The sequence below is a fragment of the Hydractinia symbiolongicarpus genome, chromosome 7 (genome assembly GCF_029227915.1).
Source record: "Hydractinia symbiolongicarpus strain clone_291-10 chromosome 7, HSymV2.1, whole genome shotgun sequence".
Classification (NCBI taxonomy): Eukaryota; Metazoa; Cnidaria; class Hydrozoa; order Anthoathecata; family Hydractiniidae; genus Hydractinia; species Hydractinia symbiolongicarpus.
This window is the reverse complement of record NC_079881.1, coordinates 7,414,422-7,437,457: the sequence shown is the minus strand read 5'-3', so window position 1 is coordinate 7,437,457 and position 23,036 is coordinate 7,414,422. Positions and strand designations below refer to the sequence as shown.

At 31.7% G+C, this 23,036-nt stretch overlaps 1 protein-coding gene across 1 annotated transcript; it reads left to right on the top strand.

Annotated features, from left to right (window-relative positions):
• The first annotated feature begins 590 nt into the window (after positions 1-590).
• Positions 591-4,558, top strand: LOC130649313 (uncharacterized). Its single transcript, XM_057455572.1, has 3 exons — positions 591-611; positions 1,626-1,703; positions 3,661-4,558. The coding sequence occupies exons 1-3, from the start codon at positions 596-598 to the stop codon at positions 4,062-4,064; spliced, it is 498 nt and encodes a 165-aa protein (XP_057311555.1). The 5' UTR covers positions 591-595; the 3' UTR covers positions 4,065-4,558.
• The last annotated feature ends 18,478 nt before the right edge of the window (positions 4,559-23,036 follow it).

Genomic DNA, 23,036 nt, shown 5'->3' with positions numbered 1-23,036 from the left:
TCAAAACTTTCAGCTCACAGCCGTCGGAAAATACAATTCTTAGGCCAAGTTTTAAATTTGATAGCTCGATTTAGAAGTTAGGAGACTTGCTAAAATCTATTAATACTTACTTTAAAAGCTAATTGTTGGATTGTTTGATACAAATTTTATTTCGTTGGTAAATTGCAATACTTGAATTCTTTTTCTGAATATTTAAATAGACTTAGATTTCATAATTTTCATTGGTTTTCCAAATAATAATATCAAAAAGAGATTAGACAGCACTTTGCAGAAACCACTTAAACCTAAAAATAATAGAGATGAATATGTAGATAGGTATCAGTTTTATGATGAAATCACCAAGGAATGTAACGCTTGCAAAAACATCATGTTGGACTTCAAGTAGTTGCTACGCTTAAGAAAATACAGTGTGCTGTCTGCTTAATCATTGAACAATTGTACGTGCTTAAAAAAGACTATCTGTTCAACTTTTGAATGCATCGCATATGTCTAAACGTCATTCCCATTATCTCACATAGTAACGTAATTTTTACCTATTAATGTTTCAAATGATATTAAATAATTTATGTGTTTTTCAAGGAACGAAAAAGACGAGATGGAAAACATGAGTGGTATGACTTCTCTTAGCATTTTTGTTCTTGTCAACTTTTTTAGCGCACAAATTTCACCAAAACTAATTTTTTAGTGTAATAGCTGTAATTTTGTTTTTCTTACTTCTGAGGAATGATTATTTTATTATTTAGGACTACTTTATCTTTTTTCCCTAATTCATTCATTCCTACTAAAACTTTAGCATGTGTTACTTTCGGGAACTGAAAAAAGTTTTCTTTTTTCGTTTTAAGTTAATTAACGATTTCGCCAATTCCTTTATTATTTAATGTTTAGGAAAGGTCAATTAATGTAGGCCTAAAATTAATATTATAAGCTAAAAAAAGAAGTATACTACTGCATGTATGAAGTTCAATATTAGGAACAGATCTCTAAGTTGCGCTGTAAGAAATAAAATAATTTCTAGTATTTGGCTGTAGTACTTAGAAACTCATTGTTAAAAATTTAAAAGCAAGATGATTTGGAGAATACATATAGATGCGTTCGTAGTAGTGCTATATGTTATAGCAAAGGTGGTTTTTTATACAGGTGTAGCATATTATTGGAAACGTCAATGCAAAAAGACTTTTTTAGAACTCACCTTTAGCGAAAAAAACAAGTTAACTTCATATGAAATTGAAAGTTGACTTGATTTGCATATTTTTGTTGACAAATCTTAAAACTTTGTAAGTATTTAGAGATATCTCATAAGGCAAAATATGCTCCATAGTCTTCGGCATTGTGAGGTAACCATCAATACCAATATAACTTTCGTAGTAAGTATATAGTATCAACTGAAAAATTTCTATTTAACTTGATCCATCATGGCGTTTTTGCTTATTTTTCAAAATTAATCTTTAACGTAACTACTAAGCTACTTAAGTAACTTGTAGCAGATTTGATTTTAGAAGTGTTTATGATCGAGAGTGTTTATGATCGAGATATGCTACGAAAACGATCTAAAGCGCATAAATGTGAATCCCTTATCCCCATCACCGTCCGAATAGACATAAACGCATGGTTTATTTATGTTTTAGGTAAAAGCAAGCCTGGAATATGTGGTTTATTATTGATTATAATCCATGGTATTTCTTCCGTAACTCTTATCATAATTGGTGAGTTGTAACATGATCGCTTATCATTCTTAACAATATACAAAATAATTTAAGAACGTCAATTGCCCTGTAAAGTTTCTCCGCATATATTGAAGTTGTTTAACTCATTATTATTTTTTGGTACACAACCCCGTGCTGCAAGTTAATGTTGCAAATCAATGTTTTAGTCTATTTTGCTTAAGATTTTGGTGACAAGCTGGCTGTGTTCTCCTAAAATCTTATGTGCACCAATGCAATTATCCATCACATATCTAAGATACATTTTGTTAGTTAAAATAAAATAGATCTAGATAAACATAATGAACTTATTTGGTATTCTAACCATGGATTATACATACGCGCTTTCTTGGACAGATCAATGCCTTTTCAATTGAAAAAGCTCCCACAATTTTGTTATTCAACGAGTTTAAACATATTGTCCTATATACTTTGTGAGTTTTAGGACTTAGACTTGGGAGACCTAGTGTTGTATGCCTAATGTAGCACTTACAGAAAAATTATCCTGTGCTCTTGTCGCGTCATTTCGTTGTCCACAAAAATCTTTCAAAGTAATTTACAGAGATGTTTTACTATCATACTGCAACGTGAATATTCAGTGCATTGAGTACAGATATCCAATATGTTATGACCGTAAATATCTTAATTAAGCAGATTAATGAAAGGCTAGTATGAAAATCTAATTGGTGTGGTGGTCATTTCTTTGTTCCACATGCCTTTTTCTTAAGAAACAAACAAGAAATACACTAACTTGAGTAAAAAAGAGTTATACTGGCTTCTAATTTGCCATGACGTATACTTAGATCAGTCTAAATCAATAATAAGCTAGCTTTAACGTAACTCATTATTTATATCAATAATTGAAAACCGAGTTTATCCTTTGACGAAATAAAGTCTTGCAAAATCTCTAATGATTAATGTACAAGAAAAAGGTTTCTTGTCTTCTAACAGTTTGATTAAGGAAAAGCTGGCAAAATTTTACATTCTACAACTCGTAGCGATAGAAATTTATTACTCCATATAATTTAGCAATACAGCTAAATGTAATTTGTGGTTTGCAGATAGAGTACCCAGCTCTTCTCATACAAATCCAAACAGGTTCTCAAAAAAATCACCCACCCAGTTTTGTCGCAATACAATGTTACCTTCATCACTTTTGCTTTTTTAGCCCACCAAGTAGAGGTTAATGTATTTTAAGCTTGAAATTAAATATTTTAGCATGTTGATTAGCCACGAACAAACTAATTTTAAAATTCTGAGTGCAAATGTGAGCAGCCTGCTTTGCTAGTGACTCAGCTTCTCCTGGCAACTATATTTTTGCTGTCCTGTTAAGGTTTTAATTCAATTGACGTTTTTTTATTCAAGCCACATCATCGTTTCTTTTTGCATTATTTTCGAAAATTTGATTTTAGACAACCTACAGCTCGAGTTAAAGGTGCACGTGTACAAAATACAGTTAGCTGCAAGAATGTTTCCAGATGTTGTTTTCTATGTTAAATAAAACTAAGTTGATTCGCCTTTGACGTTTAATAAACTTTAAACAATGGCAGGTATTCTGTACAATTCAGCAAAATTCTCGATTAACATATGATACTCTTACAGGCCATATTTTACTGTGTTTATTTGTAATGCAAGATTATTTTTACCATATAAACCTATTCTGCACAATAAAAGTCCTTGTTGATTGTTTTAGCTAAACAGGGGAACGACAGGCGTTAACTTGTGTTATATACATCTGATTAATTTTGAATATTTACCGAAAAATTATTCTGCAAAATGAAATTACTGTGTGACTGTTTTACATTGATGATTTAATGACAGATTGTAAAAAGGGTTTTTATTTGTGGCCTAAAACAGCATGACTTCTTTAACTCAAACACCCTTTATGACGAGCGTGACAAATGCTTCTAACACAAATCTCTTTGGAACGTGTACCTTATCTAATTAATTACTTTTCTAGGCGGTATGCATGGCACCAAATGTTCAGGGGAAACTTTTATGGACATATTACTCGTCATCACTGGTGTATCAATGGTATTAACGCTACCTTCTGTTACTTCTGTTTACATCACCACCGCAAGTAAAATTGTAACGACTGCTACACTTATAAGCATAGTTGTATTGGATGGAGTTATTATCGGCATTATTATATGGGAAAGCTACTGGAAACGAATCAACATTAAAGACAAAATTAGCTGTCGATATAATACTATGTTCGTCTTCTTTGCATTTCAAATAATGTGCTTACTTTGTCTGTACCTGGTCGAGGAAGTTAAAATCATTATGGCGAAAGTTTTGGAGGAGGCAAGGAAATCTAGAAATCCAACAGAGAAAAAGACTAGAAGGGTGTTGCAAAGTGCCTGAACTTGTTTTTTATCAATTACATATACCGCAGTACCAATTGCAGTTAAGCAAAATATACAACTGGCAACTTGCTCCCCTTCTTTTCCTGTGACACTGTTGCTCTGAGAATGAATCAAAGTTTAAAAGTATGGTCCTGAAAGACAGCGTTTGGTTACTGCCCATCGAAAATAACGGATATTGAATAAAGCAATTAAATTTCTCTTGCTTGTAAAAACGGTTTTATTTTCTTTTTCCAGAATTACAGAATTTAGCAAAATTTAAGCTTTTGTAAAACACACTTTTAAAAAATACCGAAATGAACTGGAACAAACCCAACATTTGATGTTAGGAGCATTTATAGGAATATGGACGTTTATTGTTTTTTTTGTCGAAATAAAGGTAATTTTTTGAGACGGGTGCTTTAACACATGCTTTATCTTTCACGTCTACTTCATTTACTTCAAAGGTGTTCACACAATACTTTTGTCTGATTCTGCTTGTGTTTCATAGATGTTAATCAGGCGTCAAGTTAACCCTATTCGGTCCAGGGTTTTTCGAACATACTATGACCGGGGGGGGGGGGGGGTGGGGGGGGCGGATTCCGCCCCCCTCAATAACTTTTCATAGGATTGCTTTTGCTTGCGTCAGCACATTTTCTGTGACGTCATCAGAAGCTTGAAAATTGTCAAAAATGCCACTATCTGCTTAAAATATAATTACTTTCGTTCTAGAGCGAATTTTTACATTCTGTTTAAAGTTTCTGAAAGCTAAATAAAAGTTATTTAACATATCTTCCGGTTTTTACATGGATCGGATAAAAAATTGCCAAAAATTGCCCGAAAATCCGTTTTTTTCCGATTTTCGGGTGAAATCCGACAAAATCGAGAAATCGGATTAGTCACGTGTTCAAATTATTCAAAATGGTTCTTCTTGATGAAATAAAGTTGTGTTGCAGGTTTCAAGTTCTAAGGATAACTCTAACAGGAGTTATTATATTTTCCCCATTATAAGGATTTCATAGAGATTTTTAGGGGTAGTTTCGAGTAATGGCCAATATCAAAGCCTCTGAAAGGTATGGGACCTAAAAAATTAGCATGCAGGTGTCTAATAGATAAATGTTGAAACTCAGTAAGTATCATAGCCATATAACAAAGCAATCAGGAGTTATTAAAAAAAAACCGTCAGGGAGGGCGGAATCCTTCCCCCCCGGACCGAATAGGGTTAAGACGACACAAAGACCAATTTCAATAAAAATAATGTTTCCCATTATTTGTCCATAGCATGAAAATTTTTTCACTGATTTTCCTTAATTAAAACATCTTGCAACGAAAAGTGGCAAATTAAGGACGCATGAATAATCGGAAATACTAGAAAACGCTTCTACATTCAGCCTTCAAAAATCCTTCATTAGTTTTTAAAATTACTGCGATGTTTTTACTACTAAGTAACATAACGCACACATTTCCCTTTGTGAGTCCTTTGTGAGTCTAGTAGTTTTAGGGCCTCTAGTATGCAATAAATGTCATGTTACATGCTTTAAATTTGTTATTTACGTTTTGTAGTTAAAATTTGTCATAGTTGAAAAGTTGTAATAATTTTCCACATCTTCTTTATGCTTTATCAAACGTTCTACATTTATATTTAATCAATTCTTCCACATTATAATTAGTTATTACCCCGTGATATCATTAATTTAGTTGTGGAAATAAAAATAGTTTCTTAATGACTTTTATTGACATTCTGCCAAATTTAAATAAAACTTTTCTTTTTTTTAATTTTAACTTTTCTCTTAAGTGCATTTTTGCCTGTTGACTTTATTTTTATCAGGTTACGAAGTTTTCGGGTCTTTTTATATAGAAAGATGTTGCAGCTTTGTGATTTTCACGTTCTGTGCATATATATTTAGAAATGAAAATCCTTCACCGAGTGCAGAATAACCAACGATAAAAAACTAATTGATTGTTTTTAACGTTATGTCAAATCGACATAAGCCTTTTCATAAATGCCAGGATATGTACGTCGGGGGATAATCTGAGGACCGTAGTTTCTACTAAAAGCGTATTCTATCTGTTCAAAACCATTGCACCGCAGTTTTATTCTGAATACCACGCAATGAAGTTATTACTTCGTACTTAAAAGACAGAAAAGATTGCACAAAAAACTTATGATGGAAATATGCACAGCATACGTTTTTGTAATGTTCAGTGGTCCCATGAAGTCAGGGAAAGAAGGAGATCGACGTGGAGGTTTTAAAAAAGCTACAAGTCAGAGATAGAAAGCTCTTATCTTAACGATATTAGTAAGTTCCTCTTTAATCATATGACAATCGAAACGTGACAACGCATAAACGTAATAAAGAAAAAACAACGCATTTCTTAATTTATGTTCGAAAGGGGAAGGAAAATAAAAACATCTTGTTCCACAATTTCATCAACACATATAAACTCAATTTTCAATGGTTGTATAAATTCATAAGTGCTGTATTTAATTTACAATCTCTAATACTAAGAATTGTAGAGAGATCTAATGATAAACCAAAAATCAAGAAAAAGACAGCAAAATGAAGACAATACTTATTATTGCTGTAACCATCACATTCTTTGTAAAGGTAAGCGTATTGTGCATACACTTTATGGCCTTACTTCATGCATGACTTTTTACAATTCATTTAATTGTTAAGTGATGCGTTTAAATTAATAGAAAATGTTTAAAATGTGTCTTGATTAGAAGAAGATGGAACAATTTAGAAAATTATATTAATCCGTGCTAGAGATTGCCTGAATTTACTGAGTTCAGGCAATCTCTAGCAGTGAGTGGTGAGTGAGTCACATGTTTTATTCATGTTAAATTTTTACATTATACTCCAAGAAAGGATAATTTTTGGGTTCTACAAATGAAAACGAACACCTTATTTGACAGTGTGTACTGAAGAAGGATGTCTTAGCTTCACAAATTTACCTAGTCACTACATAGCTGACTTTACTTTCAAAACCAATATAACGGTTCTAAATATCACAATATTTTATTATAAACACCTACGTGATAAGGAAAAATTTGAAAACATTAAAAACATATAACAAACATGACGCAAATTTTATTTGGAAAAAATAACGCTGCTCTTTTTTCCGTACTTAGACACGAACTTGGATATCAAAAACCGCAAGTGTAAATTGAGAAAGATTGTCTTTGCTAACACTATGTCAATATTATACATGCATGTTTTAGATGATAAATGCAAAGTATAAATTTAAAACACACTATTATAGCTCGTGCATGTACCAAACTTGTACTAAACAATCTATTTATGAAAATATCGTAGTTTAGTAAGAGCATTTATTGCTACCAAAAATATACTTATAAGATGAAAGTTTAGTTAGACTTATCTACACGGCTTTACTTTTAGCGAAGGCAGGCAAAAAAATTACGGGGTTTTTGGAGGTTAAAGTGTTGCTTCACAGGTAGGAATAGAATAGAACCTTAGTGGTAAATATAACACAATAATGTCGTACGAAAAACATTTTTTCGAGAATTCATCAAACATGACCGTAATCACTCCTACCAATTAGAACAATGTGGATGTTGTAACTGCCTCTCCACCAGAAAAGATTTGTAAGTATGCACATATGTGCTTATAATAATCAGGAAAATTAAGTACCACGACAACGTGGCTTGAAATAATTCTTTCACAATGACCCAAACAAATATATTGGCATGAGATGTTATTAAATACAACAGTTTCGTGAGATATGCAACTATTCTTTATTTATAGACATCAGAAACAAGACGAAATCTAAACAGACCATCTCCCTCAGACGAAGAAGAAAGTAACCTTGGACATATGCCACGCAATAAAAAAGAAAAAGTACCTCATTGTTCATTTAAATGCTGATAGTAAACAACAAATTTTTACAGTCATGCGATTTTATCACTTCCCTGTTATAGACTGTGCTTATAGAAAATATTTGTTGGGTGGCCTCAATTAAGGCTTCGTAAATAATACTATTCTCCATGTAAATTTTTTAGGTGACGTAATGGTAAATTATTTTCTAATTGACTATTTTGTATTATTTTTAGAATAATCTTTTTTTAAATTACTGGAATTAGTACTTCAGGCGAACAAAAATACGACGATGACGCGTCGCACATAATTTTTACGACATACTTATGCGGTTTAAGTTGTAGACTTACCAAAAGAACATTAAAAATAGCCTGACTAACCGAAAGAAATGTTTTGTTTCATCATTATCCAGAAAAATAAGTTGCTAATACCACAGTGAATACATTTGTCCAGCAAATAGTTTCCTTAAATTTGCAAGTTCTAATGCTTGGTTAAAATTAAATGTCACGAATTGTGGAAAAAAAGAATATCTTGTGACATCATTTCCTTCATTTTTGTCTTTCTCCTGCGGATTTTTTGTACAAAAAGAATAAAAAATGTTGCGGGAATCAATTTTTGTGAATTTAGCCGATGTCGAGAATTTGCAAAAATTTGTAAAAATTATTTATTTTAAAAATTATTTAAATTATTTTCTCGGTTAACGGATTGCACATTTAAACTAAAAAACATAGCAATGTATTTAAGCAAAAGTAAGAACTGCGTCATTTCAATTTAATAAATTTGAAATTTATTACAGAAAATAATAAAAGTCATCAGTAAATTCCAAATCCCTTTACTTTTTCGAGCACAACTGTAATAATTAAACAAACAAATTTCCCATCCAAATGTTCTTTAATCTGTGATTTTTCTACTGCCATTTTTTTACAAATCGGTTTTTTATTTGTTATTTAATGTATGACTACATATTGTATCATAATTTTTTAATTGTTATTATTCTAATTTATTTTATATTTAGATTAGAATACTCGCTGACTGTCTGTAGAATATTTTCATAACAAGGGGCTTGTAATCGAAAACGCCATTATGATTGCATCCATAATCTTAGAATTAACCTCCGTTTAAGTAAATGGCATTGCTTCACGCTAACACACGGACAAGCATGCAGGAAATATCGATTTGATGAATATGTATGACGGATAATCCCTGCTAAAATTTTCACAGTGTTACGAGTACTTTTACAGATGACAGATCTTGTTTAAAATTTAATTTCTTTCAGTAAAATATCGTAAACTGTGTTTTAAAAACATTTTTTTTAATTTTCAACGCTTCTTCTATCTGCTTCCTTCCCTAAGTTTGTTGTTTTGCTCTCATATTATTACAATTAAAACATATTTAGTTACCGTTCCACGTAGTCAAAGTATTGGAATTTAGTATCCAATTATGTGCTTTTTTAACTGGAATGCAGCAAATTTACATACGGCATTGTAGAAAATTACGAAACTTTCTACACCATCCTCACAATTAGTATTTATCTTTTAATAACAGTACCATGTGCCTATTAACGGGCTAACGTAACATCGAAATCTTGTAAAGAGGCTGTGATGTTTTGCATCCAGTAAAGAGAATTGCTTCTTTTGAACTCTATTGAGAACTATATTAACTAGTTACAACTAGTTATTATTACAAGGCAGATAATCCCCTGAAAATAATCCACATATGCAAAGAGGCAACGAAAAAAACGGACTGTTCAAATATTGATGACGTCAGCAATAACCTATCCACATTGAGAAAAATGCAACAATTTGCACAGTCGTTTCCTCAGGTGTGAAATTCCGAAATTCTACAGTTTGTAACACATCAGAGAAACATTTTCATATATATTATTATTACTATTATTTACCTAGGATTTCAGTTTTTATATATATTACGATTCGTGCGGATTTTTAATTTTTTCAAAATTTGGTCATTTTGTTAAGAATGGCATGCGGACCACCGAGAACACCGTATTGCTATAATTTATGCAAAACAATCTTGGATTGAAATCATTGATGGGGTTTTATTTTTAATCAGAAACAAGTTAGCTAAAGTATTTTCAGTTTTTGCTTTGAGAAAACATGATTGCAGTGTTGGCTACATACAAATTTTAAATATATATTTATTTTAAAGTTTTCAGCCATCTATAGCTAGCTAGCAAAGGTCCAAGACGTACTTTTGTAGCTACAAAGGTTATGCAAACCAAGGTAGCTAGCTATACACTTTTTTAATTATGATTTTTAGCTATCTTTATTTTATAGTATAGTTAAAAGTGAAAGTACTTTTAGCTACCTATAGCTAGCAACCAGGTCACATAATTCTCAGAGGGTTTTGTGATTAGAATTTACTGAAGATGCCTAGCTAGCTAGTTAAGTACTTAGTATTTTTAAAGAACATGCAAACTTTCTAATTCTATTTTGTCTCTAATTCCATTTTGTCTCTAATTCCATTTTGTCTTGCGGGGGACTTTTGCTGACGTAAACCTCTATAAACCTAAGTTGAGGCTTCATCACGCTAGCATTATGGTTGTGTGGGTGTAGTGTAGCTATATATTATAGTAGCATTGAGTTATCAACGTAACTATGTGTCAGTCAGATACAGATCGGATATATACGTTTAGACCTATAATAATTGGCTCTCTTTGTCTGTTATTGTCGTAACATGCATATACACCTAAACAAAATTGTATTGTGTAAAAAGAAATTTTACTATTGTTGCGGCAAAATTTATAATTGTCTTTAAAAAAAATCTTATCGCCCTGCTTTAAATGCCTAAATTCTGAAATTCGGAATGTATAGCTATTACAGAATCATTTTTCATGCTAATCAGACCAGCCTAAAAGCATCTCTTAACAAGCTTGAACTCAATATCTTTCTTTTTCATCATATTGCACTTTACGTTTTCATGTTGTATTTCATGCAGTCAGAGAAAATTGTTACTTAATCTGTAATCGATTGTTATTTCATCTGTGACTGATTCGTTAAGACAATACAAACTAATTAGAAGGTAAGTACAGATTAATTAGGCGTTGAGCTAATTATTTAGTTAATTAACTGGTACGAACTTCTTAATCCAGTTTTTTAACTTTTTTCAACCAAATCAACAGCATATGAGTTTATTTTTTTGTTATGTGTTCTGCCTCCTTTAGAAAGAATATTACCTAAAGTTTAAAACAAATATATGTTCGGGAGAAATAGGATTAGTTATGTATAGCTGTATATACCTTATGTTTTATTTAAGCTAGGTAGATAGATGCTAAACATGTCTTTTCAAGAAAACCTACATTGTGTTTTTTACTACATCCTGTACACAAAAGCTAGCATAGCTAGCATAGCTAGCTTTCTGGTTCTAGTCTAGTCTCCTCAACTGCACTGCAAAAAAACAGAAGCTTACTTTAACAGTCTCTGAAAGTACAACTACAAGTTTTACTAGCAATGCCAAGCTCTGTCTGTTCAAAACCTTTGCCCCGCAGTTTTATTCTGGATACCACAGAGAGTAAAGTTAATACTTCGTACTAAAAGGCCGAGAAAATTGCACAAAACACCATGCCGGAAATATGCACAGCGTGCGTTTTTTCTAGGTTCAGTCGTTAAATCCCCTTAATTTTACGCTATTAGTAAATTCTAATTTAATTATATGACAATTAAAACGTGGCATAGACTTATGCATGAGCCAGGAAAAATGTTTGTATTAATAATTATACTTATCATTCGGAAAACTACTTCCGATTTTACTTTATGATAAAGAACGCATAAACGTAATAAAGAAAGCAACAACGCATTTTTTATGTTTATTTTTGAAAACGAAGAAAAAACATGACCATTTTTCCAAATTCTGATTGCGGAGTTAGGAAATTGCAGATCAGGAAATCAATTTTCAATGCTTGTATAAATTCGTAAGCTCTGTATGTGAATTACAATCATCTAATAATTGAAGTCGCAGAGAGAATCAATACCAAATCAGAAATCAGGAAAAAAAAGAAGACAGCTAAATGAAGACACCACTTATAATTGCTGCAATTATTGCATTCTTTTTAAAGGTAAACATATTTACCACGCACCTAATGCGTGACTTTTGACAGTGTATTTCAGTTGCTAAGTAATGCCGTTAAATTTACAGAAAATGTACTTTCTCTTGCTTAGAAGAAGATCAAACAGTTTAGAAAATTATTTCAACCCCTGACAGAGATTGCTTGAATTCATTTGTTTTATTCATGGTAAATTCTCACATGACAGCCCCAAGCTGCTTTAGGGGGTGTTTTTAAAGTAAAAAGTTTTCCTCAATACTCAACCATATTGGGCCACATTTTCTATACTTCCGAAAGTTTAGCTCTTTTTTTCCACCAGCTTAAATCTCGCAACGTGGTCATTGTGTTAGCGGATTACCGCTTCCGGCATAGGCTGTATTCTTACCAACAGAGATTTATTGCATTAAAGTATGACGTTAAATGGGAGAAGAAGTTATCCGAAAGTTTACGCTATTTTTTTAAGATAAATGTTCCTTCTTTACGAAAGTTAAAAGATATTCTTGATATGCCCAAAATGAAAATTCTATTCATTCGCTGGATACGCCAAAAAAATTATGAAATGCTAGCTCCAAAGTTTCGAAATATCGTGTTATGCAGAAAGCTAACTATATACACTTTACATATTTTAAATTTTTTTAGGAACTTACATGTTCATAGAGAAAGTTATGCAACATGTAACGTAGTTTACTTATGAGTGAATAAAAGTTTCTATGGGGAAGTTAGCTTTCATTTTATTGTAAACAAAGCTAGTCTATTATGTTGATTTTTTTAAATGGGGGAAGCGTAAAAATTCCCACGTAGTTGTTGTTGTTGTGGTAACACATGTTGCTTTGTCAAGACATTTGTGAACATTTCCTGGAAAAAAAGCTTTTTCATTCTTTTCTCATCCCTACATCCCAACATACATTATGGCTGATGCATATTAGAACCTTAGTGGTGAATATGACGCAATCATTTCGTAAGAAAAATAATTTCATTTCAGAATTCATTACACATGGCAATAATCACTATGATCGATGAGAACATTCTGGGAGGTGTACATGCATCCCCACCAGAAAAGGTTTGTAATTGTACACATGTGCTAATAATAAACATAGAAATTAATTACCACGACAACGTCTCATTCGTTAAAATATGACTTTAATATTTAAGCTTTTATACTTACTTGTAACAATTCTTTTACAATGACTCATAGAATTCATTTTTAGAGAGTAGAAATAATACAAAATCTAAAAACATCATCTTCCTCAGCAGAAGAAGGAAGTGATCTTGGACATGTGACACGCAGTAATAAAGAAAAGGTGCGTCATAATTCATGAGATGTCATTTAACCCTATTCGGTCCGGGGGGGGGGGGGGGGGGGGGCGGATTCCGCCCCCCCCTGACGGTTTTTTTTTAATAACTCCTGATTGCTTGGTTATATGGCTATGATACTTACTGAGTTTCAACATTTATCTATTAGACACCTGCAAGCTAATTTTTTAGGTCCCATACCTTTCAGAGGCTTTGATATTGGCCATTACTCGAAACTACCCCTAAAAATCTCTATGAAGTCCTTATAATGGGGAAAGTATAATAACTCCTGTTAGGATTATCCTTAGAACTTGAAACTTGCAACACAACTTTATTTCATCAAGAAGAATCATTTTGAATAATTTGAACACGTGACCAATCCGATTTCCCGATTTTGTCGGATTTCACCCGAAAATCGAAAAAAAACGGATTTTCGGGCAATTTTTGGCAATTTTTTATCCGATCCATATAAAAACCGGAAGATATGTTAAATACCTTTTATTTAGCTTTCAGAAACTTCAAACAGAATGTAAAAATTCGCTCTAGAACGAAAGTAATTATATTTTAAGCAGATAGTGGCATTTTTGACAATTTTCAAGCTTCTGATGACGTCACAGAAAATGTGCTGACGCAAGCAAAAGTTTATTAGCGCCATTTTGTTCCTTTTATGACGTACTATAAGTGTGCCAAGTTTGATTCAATTTGAACAATCCTATGAAAAGTTATTGAGGGGGGGCGGAATCCGCCCCCCCCGGTCATAGTATGTTCGAAAAACCCCGGACCGAATAGGGTTAATACGTGAGCATGCAATTGCTTTCTTTTTTAGACATCAGAAACAAGAAAAAAAAAAGTGACAGCCTTGCCACCGAAAAAGATGTATAACTTCTTTTAAGACGCACTGATTTAAGTATCCTGTGCATTAAAGGGTTAAGCTTGTATAATAAACAGATATTTGCTGAATACCATGATTTGCACAGTCAGGTTAAGGTATGTTTCGCGAGACTCCTTCAGATTTAATATTTTTTTACTAAGCGTGGATAAATCTTAATTTCAACTCAATTCAATTCATTTGATATATTTCCATTTTTTTGCAGCATTTGAATAGCTTACCGGTAAGCATAGATAACAAAAATAAATTATTAACAGGACTGATGCTATGTTAAATGATAATCCTATTTCTTACTACAGTACTTAGAAAATAGTTTGTCCAAAAGGAAACACTGATTGAAAACAGAAAATAAATAGAAAGGCTCTGAGTGGACTTAAGTAATGTTGTTGTGGTAAATTTTTAACGGGACCACACCTTTAGTCATGGGATTTCATCATTCTCTTGTGATAAGATTGTGGTTATAGAAAATAGTTGTTGAGTGGCTTCAATTAAGGCTTAGTAAATACTATTAATTTTTGTGAATTTAGTTAATATTGAGTTCTTTAAAATTCACAAGACTCATAAAATTTGCAAAATCATTCCCTTAAAGATGTTCTTTGCAATCGTTTACCAGATTGCACATATTTCCTAAAAAACAGAGCAAACTATTAAGTCAACAATAAAAAAAACGTTATTTCAGTTTTATGATTTCGAAAACGATGTATTACCAAAAATAAGAAAATTCTCATTTCCAAAACCCTTCACTTTATTGAGTACAACTTAAAATAATTAACAAAAAATTTTCCCGTCACAAAATTTTTTAATCTGTCATTTTTTTACTTTCATGTTTTTACAAACCGGTTTCTTATTTGTTATTTAATGTATCAATAGATATTGTTTGATAAATTTTTAACTGTTTTTTTATTAATATTTATTTATAAACATAATATAATACTCGCTGACTGTCTGAAAAACAATCTAGTAACAAGGGGCTTGCAATCGAAAACGCCATTATGATCGGATTTATTATCTTAAAATTAACCTCCGAAAAAGTAAATTTCATTACTTTTTGCTGACAGAAGGATGAGCATGCACAAAATAGCTATCCAGTTATTATTTATGACAGGCGATTTCTCGTGGAATTTCCATATGCTAACAAGCAGTTTCACAAATGACATGTGATATCTAAAGTTTAATTTATTTAGTATGTAATTTTATTATGACTATGAGAAAATATTGTATACAGTCTTTTGGAAACGTTTTATGACTTTATGACGCTTGTTTTTATGCTTCCACTCTCAAGTTTGTTTTTGCTGTCATATCAATACTATCAAAACATATTTAGTTACCGTCCCACATAGCCAAAGTATTAAAATCTAGTATCCACTTATCTGCTTGTAATAGACTTCTCTACATTTCTGTAATGCAGCAAATATAACAATATTACCTCCGTTTAAATTACGTAACATGCTACATCATCCTTACAATTATCGTTTATTATTTGATGACCGCTCCATCTGCTTCTTTACAGGCTAAAGTGACAAGTAAATCTTGCTCATTTTACCAATTCAGATAACCAATTATAAATTCAAAGTTTTGTAATATACAACCAACATTATACAAAGTACACATTTCTCTACGCATGCACCAAACTTACATAATCTAACCTGCCAGATCAGTAGATAATGGTAAAAACCCTTGCGATATCGAATTTAGGACATTCTTTATATGGGCTCATTTCAATTTTTTTAAAAAATTTAATGATCTAAAATTGTTAAAATCAGGCCTTAAAACAAGTTTATGTCTTCTATTGTAAATGATATTTTTTTACCACACATCGGTTGCTGTTCTCCAAGTGCTTCGTCGGTTTGTTTAAAGGAATCCACTGGATCTTGCAAGTAAGTGCTTAAAACGTCAGTAAACTTGACTTCCAACTATGGAGAGCCTTAGTGATGACACTTTGCAAGAACGTAGCACAAAAGAAAAATTAGAAAAAGAAGAAAGAATAACAAACTTCAAGTCCTTGACATTTTTAAAGTATCAAAAATACCATAATTTAATGCAGATTAGGTTGAAAATGATTTCAACTGTAAATTTTATTTCGTTTTAAGTTTCTGAGAAGTAGTTTTAGCCAATGTAATATCCTAACAGTCGCATACCGCTAATATCTCATAACGGTTACGCAAGACCATATAAAGCAACAGTGGGATGTTATGTGTACTTTACTCCAATACCTAAAGGTAATTATAACTGGCCAGTCTGTCTAGTTAATTGTCTGCGAATCGATTTCTTTTGACATAACCATATATTTTTATTAGTAGATAAGACCATGAAAATAAAAATGCATAGGCAGAAGGACAGTGGAAAAAATCGGTTTATTGAATTTTGATAACCATAATCCACATAAAAATAAAGAAATTCATTTAGTCGTTGCCTTTAATGTGTGGAAAAAGAAACGCGGATGAAGAAAATCTTTAGGATCATTTGATTTGGATAAACAATTAGGGAAATATAATGTTTTAATTTTTTGCGAAGCAATTAAGCTTCGCAAGCAAAGCAAAATTGTGGAGGACGTTTGCTACGTGAAGTATACCAAGAGAATTATTAAGAATCTCAAAATTTCGATAGAAAAAAAATCATATATAATCAGCTCAAGGAGATATGACTGATATTTATTTAAGAAAAGGTAGGTTATTTTTTTGTCTAATAGAACAAATAAGTTTGGCCAAGTAGCTCTTATGAATGTTAGCTAAAAAATGCCAATAAATAGGCTTTGTACCCCCGTACCCCCCTTTTACAGACCCCCGTCCTTCGTACCCCCCTCCCCCCGTTATTTCCCGATTTTCCGTTCGCCGGAAGCGAAAGACTGGGAAGTACACTCAAGCAATCAGGAAACGGCTATCGGCTAATTTGAATTATCATGTATTTTACAGACCTAAGACAAATACATAGTTTTTACAAGTCTTGGTAATAACTGGCTTAGCTGGCATGCTATTTCTCTTAATACTTGGACTTGGAATGCTTGTATATACCTTTTGAAGGCAAATTATGCTAATTTGAACGTTTATAATGCGCAAAAACGTGTTATATTTATGGCTTCATTAAAAAGAAGATTTTAAAGTACCAAATTATCAGCTTGAATTGGTATGTTTGGTATCCTTTTCATACAGCAGAAGAAAAGTGAGTTGCGAAGGTATGGATGATTTGAAAGTTATATTTACGCTTTTTCCTTGGTTTGATGTAGCTAGCTAACTAAATTAGTTTTCGGTGCCTGTGGCCACCATGGAAAATATTTTTTGCTGTCCTCCTTCAATCGAATCATTAGCTTTTATCTTGCCTTTAGCTACCTCTAGCTACAGTCAGAAGAAAAAAATTCAATTCATAATGATTCACAAAACTCTTTCTTTTTAAATTTTGTTATACAATTTTTAAATATTTACTAAAACTCAAGTTGCTTCTTTTTTTTTGTTGCATCGTGGAAATAAATTTAAGTCACCAATCCAAAACTAAAAGGGGAAAATACCTCTATACTATTTTATCAAATGGTGCCTTTACTTGGAAATTCTACTTTGTTTGCCTACTTTTGCAAGTTGTTAAATTCTTCAACACTCAAACCTAGCAATAAAATTTTCAAGTAGTGAGCTTATGTACGACATGTGAAGTCACGAATGTAATTATTGTTTTTGGGAGATTAAGTTTGGGCATATATAAAATATTTAAAAAAGATAAAAAAATTTAGGGCTTTAGCATTTTCTTTACGACCCTACGTTTTTGCATTGTGTTTAATGAGATTACAATAATGTGATATAGCTAAGCTATGATACGTAAAAACTACTCTTGAATGACCCTTTAAGAATGTGAAACCACATAATACACCTTAATCAAATTTCGTGTTTTTCGTAACTTTTGTGTTCAGTATGGTAGATTAGTATGTGTGTCAACTGGCCAAAACGCCATAAATATGAGGGCAACCTTCAGCAAATTGTTAAATACAATTTGTACTTTCCAAATGGAAAACAGTGCTTTCAATTCTGTTGTCTTGGCCACGAAAAGTAGTGATCTATATTTTATGTGGTTAGCCTCATTAATTCCAATAAATTTACCCTGTCAATTTTTTTCCAGGAGGGACAACATATACGGTTCTAGAGTGTTAAAAAGCTTCCATTTGAGCTACAGAAACCCTTTAAAGTTCTGTCCAATAAGGAACAACTGTTATGTGGGATTGAACTCATATGAATATGAAGTGAACGCTCTACCGACTAAACTACCAATCCCCAAAAGAAGACAACCCTCAAAGTACACAGAGTTGCATGACTATATTAATTATACCAAGCATATTGTATTTAGTAAACACTTTTTGAGCACTCTGTCCCAAAAAATGATATATGTTTGTAGTTTAGAAATTTAGCTCTAAATATCGTCCCTTAAAGGTACTGGATTTTAATGTATTTAGAGGCGTTACTCTATATATATAGTATAATATCCTATATAAAAATGTTTTCTGTTTCTTTTTAGATTGCGTACAATTAGAGCGAGGAGAGATGTTATTTTTCAATAGGTGAGGGTAAAAAGAAGAAAGCGAAACCTCACACCGCGTTGTTATTGTTTTTCTTGAAGCTGTTTTATAAATCTTGATAAAGTTATTAAATTGTTTTCGTTTCTGTAGACTGTTTGTTTTTGTTTGTTGTTTCCCGTGAGTTTTCGAAACTTATTGCAGCAGATACCGTGGCTTCAAGAAATCGGTTTTCATAACTAGTGCCGTTATTTTTACGTGAAAAAATCTCCGAAATCGTTAATCGTCTCTGTTATTATCTGCGTTCCGAGTATTATTTTCCGGTTGAAAGAGTGTACCTTACGACGCGCATCCCCTTAATTCGTGTCATTTCGGCACACTACGGATTGCACAACTCGATGTATTGCATTTCTATCAGAATAGAAGTTTTAACTTTATAAAAGTATACCTTTGCATGGATTTTTGGCACTAAGAGCTTCATCAATGTTGGATTTACGTCGCTCAACACTGACAATATTGTGATTATTATCAATATTTAATTTTATAATTCTGTGGAAAGGGGTTTTACGAAATTTCTCAGTAATCCTTTTTGTTTAGTTTCGCGCGATATAAATTTCTCGTACCTTCTAAAAAGAAATATTCCGCATATATATATATTTTTTTTTTTTGCCAAAAAATCACTACTTTTGCGCAACGAGTTGTTGTTGATCCGCGGTGAGTTTATTTTACAACCTCGTCCCCAGGGTTTTCTACATCTATGATTTTCAGTTTTGGTGTATTCCCATATAGCTGCAGTAAGATGTTAGCACCTCGCCGTATTATATCAAAGAGAAACAAAACACATTAGGGACAACTATTGGCTAGTTTCAATTTTGCTTGCAACTTGCGTAATGCTTCGCAACCTTTTTTTTTTAATTTCTAGTTTTGGACATCAGCAAAAACCCGTTAATGTACACATATTGTAAAAACTCGTTTACATATTTTTTTCTATTGTGTAGAACTAGAGAAGCTGATCAAAATTAATTATAGAGTCATGTGCTTTTAACGGATGGTTAATGAGTCATAGGGTTTAAAATTTAGTTCACGTTGGCAAAGACCTGCCAGTGTGCACTAAATATTTTCCTAAAAATTTGTTTAACCTGTTTGTTGATTAAACCTTGAAGCGCAGATCAAGAAAATGTATGCAGCTATAGCGATATTGGCCTTTGAATGTTTTTTGATAAAGTCATCAACCTTTTTGTTCTGAAACAAGTGGATTCATCCAGCTTTACGAAATTTGTTTCTTTTAGGTACCAGTAGATAAAAATGCAATGGCTTTTAATGCAATGCAATGTCTTCATTCATTAAACTAAAAACATTAATGTCTATCTGATTCATGAACGTGAAAAGAAGTACTTTCATGATTAGAAATTGAGATATAGTTTTCCACTTATTCTTAAGGGGAAAAATTGAATATCACTATTGCATCTTATAAACACCATGAATTTTCGTAACTAGATTAACTCAAGTGTCTAACAAAATTATATGTTTCCAACAACTTTAATATATAAGTATATCTAAAAGTTAATTCTACTAAAATTAGTTCTACTTTTTCTGAGAACAAAGAAATTAATTTAGAAAATAACTACTATGTCCAATCAATAAAATTTAACTCACTACAAATGTCGTTTGCCTCATCCTAAAAAACACGCCAAATAAAAATTTCCATATATACTAAAGTCGGTCAATCATTTTATCGCATACAACCACGGCCACGGCCACAAAGGTTGACACAAATTGTAAAAAATCAACAGTTATCAACAAATATTAAACAATTAAATATCAAATATTAAATAGTGCCTTTAGCAAAAAAAAAAAATTATCTGAAATGCGCAAAAAAAGAGTGACAAAAAGTTAATTTTAAGAAAAGAAAAACATTTTTTTACCTATTGCATTCTCACCACACAGTAGTGCATAAATCATAAATTACCAAAAATTAGTTTGCATATCGCCTCTACCCATAAATTCTTACACAACATGTCAACCTCATACAGCAATCCATCACAACAGTTTTCATAAAATAAAAAAATAAAAAAATAACAGAAAAAATTTCATATAACAATTTTTTTTTGTAATGCATGGTACGGTGTCATAACATTGAAACAACAACAATCTATCTGCAGTTCATTATACACCATTTTTCCACAAAATGGTAACTATAAACTTTTAAATCCCACTATATGCGCTTTGAAATAATATTGCAATCGAAACTGCAAACAAAAAAAGTTTGGTAGTGTAAAACCACTTATGTTGATAGTATCGCATGTCGTAATATTTCAATTAAAATTCAAAAACGCAATTTTCTTCTGAAAAGTACGTCATTTCTTTGATTTATTGCCTAAAATTACTATAACAAAAAAATATTCATGAACGGAAAAGGAAAAGGGTAAATTTTCAATTGATAAAATTATAAGCTGATAAAATTCATGGGTTCAACTTTTCACATAATTTCAGTGTTAAACCATATAAAGATTGAGATTTTTGGGAAATAATTTTTGGTTTTAAGAATATCAAATTTTTTTTGGCGGTTAGAACCTCTTACATTTAAGAAGTTTTAACTTCAAAGCTAACTGCTGAGCTCAAGACTTTAAAATTCTTGAAGAAGTTGTTTTTTCGGTTTGCACACAAAAAAAACTAAATATTTTATGGCATTTTTAATTTTGAAAATTTTTGGAAAAACCTGCGATACCGTAGAATTTTCTTCCCACATCTGTATATGACAATAAAGTATACCACATACATTTCTCCCCAACAAATACACACAATGTCAGACCAAACCAGCTTGCTACACAAAATGTCAATCTCATACAGCCGTCCGTCACAAAAATTCAGAAAAAATATAAAAACAGCTGAAGATGCCAAATTTTATTGGACAAAAAATGGTTTTCTCTGTAATGCATGGTACAGTGTCATATTACAGTGTCAACCTGTCTGGAAATTCATTTTACGCTGCTTCTTTAAAAATTTTTACCATAAAAACCCACTATTTGTAATGTAAATTATAAATCAACTAAATAATTTTATTTTAATCTATTGCATGCCGTTCTCTCGCAAAACTTTAACCGAAATTCAAAATATTTAAAATTGAAATATTTCAGTACATTGCATGTATGCTCTCTAAAACAATATTTTAATCCAAACTGTAAAAAAATAGTTTGTTGCAGTAAACCTTGTTATTTTGGTAATACTGCAAGTTGTAAACCTTTACACAAAATGTTAAAAACACAATTTGGAACACATCAAATTTAAAAAGGAGGAGTCATTTCCGTTTGTCTCATACAGTCTTTTTCCCTTAAGAGTGTATATAAAATATGAAAACACAGGTTGCAAGGTGTAAAATATTACTCTAAAAAATTAGTTTTTTTAATGCATTATATGATACTCCCTCCAACAAAAGCTCATAAAGTGTCAACAGTTTCAGATATAACATCCAAAGCAACAAATAACAGTTCTTTCGGTATGTTTTTTGTCATTCTCTTCTACAAAACTTAGCCAAAAGTTTAAAAACCACACTTGTAACTTAAAAATCAAATCAAATTGGTATTTCATCCTCTTTCCGACGGAAATTTACACCAAATAAAAATAATAGCGCATTAAATAAAATTTGTTCTCTCAACCACAATATTCAATCCAAAATGTCAAAACAGGCTTGCGAAGAGTAAATTGGAAAAACCAAAGTAGCTCTTTGGTGTATTGCACATGGTCAAAAAACGAAGGTTTGCACACAAACCCAGTTCTTTTAACATATTGTCCTTACTTAAAAAATCTTACATGAAATGTCACAAAATGCAATTTGGAACATTTATATCTTTTTTAGAAGTATTTCATTGCTGTTAACTTATTGTCAAAAATTTCAATGGAAAGAAAGTTTCATGAACAGAAAAGAAACGTGACATTTTTGTAGTTGATAAAGTGCAATGAATTTTGAAAAGGGAAATCGACTGTTGATTTCAGAGTTACTTAAAATGTCTAAAACCTTCATAATTTTTTGCCAGAATCGTTATAAACGCTTGTAACATAAGATTTTAGAGAAAACAGTCTTTTTTATATTTCACATACAGTACCACAACAAAAGGATAACACGAAATGTCAAAGACAAAAGATTTGTTTTGAAACATCTAGAACAACAAAAATCATCACACTTTAGCTTCCACCCATACCACATGTTAAACAAAAATCCTTTTTTTTATCTAGCGTGCATGTACGTTCACACAAAATCTTGAGGCATAAATGTGTCCTTGAAATATCTTTAATATACCAGTAGAGTAACTAACGTACCTAACGCTTCCTTAAAGGATTTTGCGGCTTGCTATATCTTCGATGATTTATACTCCAAAGCTCGAGCCAAATAATTTAGTGCCATATTCTTACAAAGACTACTG

What these genes read in the sequence shown, in the direction of transcription:
- LOC130649313 (XM_057455572.1), top strand. An exon ending in CGTAACTCTTATCATAATTG is followed by an intron (nt 1,704 to 3,660) that starts GTGAGTTGTAAC and finishes TTACTTTTCTAG; the next exon opens with GCGGTATGCATGGCACCAAA.